This window comes from Belonocnema kinseyi, chromosome 2, assembly GCF_010883055.1.
Source record: "Belonocnema kinseyi isolate 2016_QV_RU_SX_M_011 chromosome 2, B_treatae_v1, whole genome shotgun sequence".
Classification (NCBI taxonomy): Eukaryota; Metazoa; Arthropoda; class Insecta; order Hymenoptera; family Cynipidae; genus Belonocnema; species Belonocnema kinseyi.
The window spans coordinates 109,672,168-109,677,636 of NC_046658.1; the positions used below are offsets into that span (position 1 = coordinate 109,672,168).

Here is a 5,469-nt window from a genome sequence, read left to right on the forward strand (position 1 = left end):
CCGTAAAAAATGAGGTTTTTCGAGCAAAACCCCATAAAAAATAGCTGGACCCTACTTTTTTATTGCAAATTCGGATTCAGCGTCGAAAAATACATAAGAATAAATAGGTCTGGTCAATTGCACAGAAACTTTTGTTTTTTTTTGTGGGCCTGTGTAATTGAATCATCGGTTTAATTGAAAAATCGTCCGTAGTTGAAAATCAATTTTTTTACCGAAAATTTAATAATTCGACTAGAAAATTTAACTATTTGGCGGAAAATTCGTATTTTTTTTGTTATAAATTACATTTTTACAGCAAATTTAACTATTCTATTTTTGCTTGAAATTTTTTTTTTTTTAATTAAAAAATTAAACTATTTGTTTGAGAATATATGTACTTCGTGTAAAATTCGCCTTATTGTGTAGAAAGTGAATCTTTTTGGTACAAAATTCAATTATTCTAATCGAAGCTTCATAATTTTAGTTAAAAAATCATCAGTTTAGTTGAGCATTAAGGGGGGCGACCCATGTAACACCTGAAAAATAAGGGTATATCTTGTGATTTTTTTGGGGATAAAGACTATTGAACTTTTGAACTAAGAAATAATTTTTTTTCAGCCATAAATATGCACAACATTTTTAATTATAAGAGCAGATGTTGAACATGTTCAGCCGGGAGATGTGAAATTGCCCGCACTCTAGTTTCTCACAGATTCGTGTGAAACGAAAAAACAAAAAAGTTTTTTGAATTTTATATTCATAGCTTCTGTGTGAATCAAAAAAAGTTAAAAAAATAATGTCCATTTAAAAAAATTTGATTTTTACCCAAGAATTTGCATGAAATTGTTTAAAAAATAATTGGTTAAACATTTTTTTCAGTTTAGAGAGGTTCACACAGAAGACAATCATTTCAACTATATGTGTATGCAAGGAGAACTCAATCGATTAAATACTTTTTGAGTTATCTTCCGGGCAATTATGAAAAATATGAAATCGAGAAAAAAGCGTTTAAAGATTCACATGTTGAAAAAAAGGCAGCATCGGCAGGCTAGCGCGAGGCGCAAAGAAAAAATCAATTTTTTGAGGCCGTTACATGGGTCGCTCCCCTTAATTCCCATAAAATGAAGATTTAACCGTCCTTTTTAGTATAAAATTGTATCTTTTCTACTTCAAAATTTAACAGTTTGGATAAAAATTTGTCTTTCTTAAATGAAAATTGAACTATTTCGTTGAAAATTAACATATTTTGTTGAAAATATTTTTCTTTTTGTATAAAATTGTTTAAAAATTCTCCTTTTCGATTAAAAATGCAAGTATTCCAGTTAAATATTGATAATTTTAGTTGAAATTTCGTCTTTTAGGTTGGAAATAAAATTACTTCAAATGAACATTAAAGTATCCTTTTCGGTTTAAAATTGTATCTTGTCTACTTCAAAATTTAACAATGTGGATAAAAATTTTTCTTTTTTAATTGAAAATTGAACTATTTCGTTGAAAATCCACATATTATGTTAAAAAAGTATTTTTTTTTTTGTAGAAAATTATCTTTTTATTTGCAAGTTAATCTTCTTTTCGGTTAAGAATTAAAATATTTCAGTGAAATATTTATCATTTTAGTTTAAAATTCACCTTTCAGGTTGAAAATAAAACAACTTGTTTGAAAGTTCAACTCTTTTGTTAAATATTATTTTTTGGACTGAAGATTCATAATTTTAATTGAAAATTCATCTCTGGTTGAAAATGTAACTACTTTATTAAAAATAAATTGTTTTCACTAAAGATTTAACTATTCCAGTACAAAATTAGACTGTTTTGTTTAAAATCCGTTCTTTGTTTTGTTAAGATTTAGATTTTTAACAGAAAATTGATCCATTCTTTTAAATTCGCCATTTTTGTAGAAAATTAATCTTTATGGTTAAAACTTTATCAGTGTAATTGAAAATTACCTCCTTCAAACTGAAAATTTAAATGTCCATTTTTGGATGGACAATTTCGATGAAAATTTGTCTTTTTTAACTCAACATTTAACTATTTAGTCGAAAATGGACATGTTTTGTTCAAAATCGTTTTTTTTGTGTGCAGAAAATTGTCTTTTTCTTTGCAAGTTAATCTTCTTGTTTAAAAATTCAAATATTCCAGTTAAATATTCATCATTTTAGTTGAAAATTCGTCTTTTAGGTTGGAAATAAATTTACTTGGTTGACTGTTAATCTCTTTTGTTACTGAAAATGTAACCATTATTCCAGTTGAATATTCCATAATATCAGATAAAATTTCATCTCTTTGGTTGAAAACGCACTTTTTGGTAGAAAGTAATCTTCGTGGTTGAAAATTTCTCTTTTTGGTCAAAAATTCAATTATTCTAGTAAAAGATTGATCATTTTAGTTGAAAATACATCTTTCTGTTTTAAAATTCAACTATTCCAGTTACATATTTACATTTATAGTTAAAAACTTATCATATTGTTTAAAAATGTAACTATTTTTTTTAGTGGAAAATAATTTTGTTTAAACTGAAAATGTAACTGATTCCAATTGAATATTTCATAGTTTTTTTTGAAAATTATTCATCTATTTGATTAAGTATTAATTTGTTTCACTTGAAATTTAATTATATAAGTTTTTTTTTACAATTCATCTTTTTTTAGTAAAAATTAATATTTTTTTTTTAAACTCATCTTTTTCGCAATTTGATGCTCTGTTATGATAAATGATGTTTAGAATGACTGCCATGAATTAAACTACATTTTTGTGTTTAGCGGCAAGTATGAATATGTTACTTTTAGTTGATCGGGAAAAGACCAGAAATTTTAAATCGTCCTTAGAATCGCCATTCTGGTTATTATTAAAATATTCATATTTTGAAATTGAAAAAACGAGTGATATTTTTTAACAAAAAATTGCATAAGGAATCAGAATTTCTTGAAGATGTCACGGCACTGACGTATCCCTGAAATATTTGATTTTCAGCTGTTTTTCCGAAAACTGAAGATATTGATCGAAAATTAGGCTATGTCAGAATTGTAATTACATAATAGATTCGTTTTGGAATATTTTCTTATAAAGAATTTTCGTGTTCTCTCATTGAATATACAAAAGCTACCATAACAACGACTTCTTAATGGTCTCTTAAATCAATAATGAGCAGACATTGAACTCTCAAATCAAGAATGGTGTTTTAAAACATTTACTTATTAGGTTCGTTTCATAGAAATTTAGGATCAGCATCATGCTGTAATTAAAAATTTAATTTATCTGGCTGCAGTCTTTAGTTTAATTCAGAATGGAAGGTCTACCCTTGATTCCTGGATATACGTTCCAGGAACCTGCTGTAAGTCAAATAACAATATAATTTATATAAATAAGTCAATCAATAAGCAACTTTAATATCTGGGACAGATACAAGATTACAAATTGAAGCAAAAATTTGGATTTTTGAATGGGTTTCGAGTAATACGTGATTCTGATGTTGGAATTGGTAGAAGACCAATTGATGCTGCATCCAGTGCCTATGCGATTGAAAATGAAACAGTACAGTATGTATTCAACATTTGATAATATAATAATTCAATTTATCCAGGGTACCTAGTGATTTTTAAGAACAAAATTCAAAGTCTTCCAGGTTTTCCAGTGCAGTATTGTGTTAAATACTTCAATAACAGAAATGATTAATTAATTATTTACTTTTTACAAATATTTAAAATGCTACATTAAAGGTTATTTTAAAATGCAATTATATTTTTCAAATGGTCATTTAACCCCATTTGATGATGTCGAATTCTTTGAAATCTTTGTGAGATTTTTGAAATTGTTGTGACACCTTTAGACATATTTGTGAAATGTTTTAAAATTTTATAAAGTCTTTTGAAATTTACGTCTGCAAATCTTTTGAAACCTTTTGAAATCGTTAGAAATCTTATGTACACGTCTTCATGAAATCTTCTGGATATTTGTATAATCTTTGAAACTTTTTAAATCATTGTGAAGTCTCTTTAAACCGTTTCAAATTTTTTAGGCGCGTGTAAAATCTTTTGAAATAGTTGAAATCTTTTAAAATCTTCTAAAATATATAATATAATATTTTGAATCATTGGAAACATCCTGGAATTCTTTAAGAGATCTTAATCTTTCTGAAATCTTTTAAAATCGTTTGAAATATGCAAAAATCTTTTAAAATTTCGTCAAATCTTTAGCATCTTTGGAATCTGATGTACAACATTTTTGTGAAATATTTCGTCCTTGAAATTTATCTAATTTTTGCAAAGACTTTGCAATGTTTGAAATTTTTGTGAAATCTTCTAAATTCGTTTGAAAGGTACTTTTTGTAACCTGAAAAATCTTTGAAGTCCTTGAAATTATTAACATTTTCTAAATGCTTTTTAAAGCTTTGTTAAGTCTTTTGAAATCAAAATCTCTGAATTCTTTGTAAAATATTTTCAGTTTTCGAAAATATTTTGAAATCATTGTGCAATCTTTTGAAATATTGGAAGTATTTTAAATCTTTGTAATCTTTGAAATATAATGTACAACTCCTTTGTATAATATTTTAAATCTTTGGGAACTCTTTCAAATCCTTGAAACCTTTGTAAGATTTATGAATTCTTCTACTTCTAAAATATTTTGAAATCTTTATAAATTCTTTTAAAACTTTTTAAAATCATTAGAAAAACTTTAAAATCTGATATACACGCTTTTGTGAAATCTTTTGAATCCTTATATAATTTTTTATATCCTTGAAATTTTTTGAAATGTCTTTTGAAGCTGTAACAGTAAAAATTTGGAATCTTTGTGAAATCATCTAAATCTTCTAAATTTTTTTAAATATTTGAAATCTTGAAATATTCTAAAAGATTTTCAATCGTTTGAAATCTGATGCACACGCCTTTGTAAGATCTTTTGAATGCTTGTGAAATCTTTGAAATCGTTGAAATCTTTTGAAATATTTGAAATTTTTAAAAACATTTTGAAACATTTTTAAATGCTTCTGAATCTTTTTTAACTTTCTGAAATAATTAGAAATCCTTCTTTGAAATCTTTGAAATCGGATATAAAGACCTTTGGGAAATATTTTGAATCTCTGTGCACTCTTGGAAACCCTTGAAACCTTAGAAATATTTATGAAATCTTCTAAAATCTTGTAAAAGGTATCATGTGAAATCTTTTTGAAATCTTTTAAAATCGTTTGAAATTCTTTTAAATCTTCCAAAATATTTTGAAATCTTTGGAATCTTTCAAATCTGACGTACATCACCTTTGTGAAATCTTTTGAACCTTTATCAACCTTTGTCAAATACTTTGAATTCTTCGTTAACACCTTTGAATCCGTTTAAAATCTTTGAAATTTTGTATATACTCTAAAATCTTGTGAAATATTTGCAATCATTATCAATCAGGGGGTCTCGAAACGTGGAAATATTTTGAAATCTTTGGAATCTTTCAAATCTGACGTACATCACCTTTGTGAAATCTTTTGAACCTTTATCAATTTAT

The 5,469-nt window shown here is 26.0% G+C and overlaps 1 protein-coding gene across 3 annotated transcripts in view; it reads left to right on the forward strand.

The window, feature by feature from the left end:
- Positions 1 to 2,898: 2,898 nt before the first annotated feature.
- LOC117168363 (EF-hand domain-containing protein 1-like) overlaps positions 2,899 to 5,469 on the forward strand; it is a 12,715-nt gene continuing 10,144 nt past the window's right edge. The window contains exons 1-3 of one of the 3 annotated variants that reach the window (XM_033353952.1): positions 2,900 to 3,177; positions 3,245 to 3,310; positions 3,379 to 3,515. In XM_033353952.1, coding sequence (XP_033209843.1) covers positions 3,263 to 3,310; positions 3,379 to 3,515 — 185 coding nt within the window. In that variant the 5' untranslated portion in view covers positions 2,900 to 3,177; positions 3,245 to 3,262. Of the gene's footprint in view, positions 3,311 to 3,378; positions 3,516 to 5,469 lie in introns of all 3 variants that reach the window. The other 2 variants (XM_033353953.1, XM_033353951.1) reach the window with 2 other exon arrangements.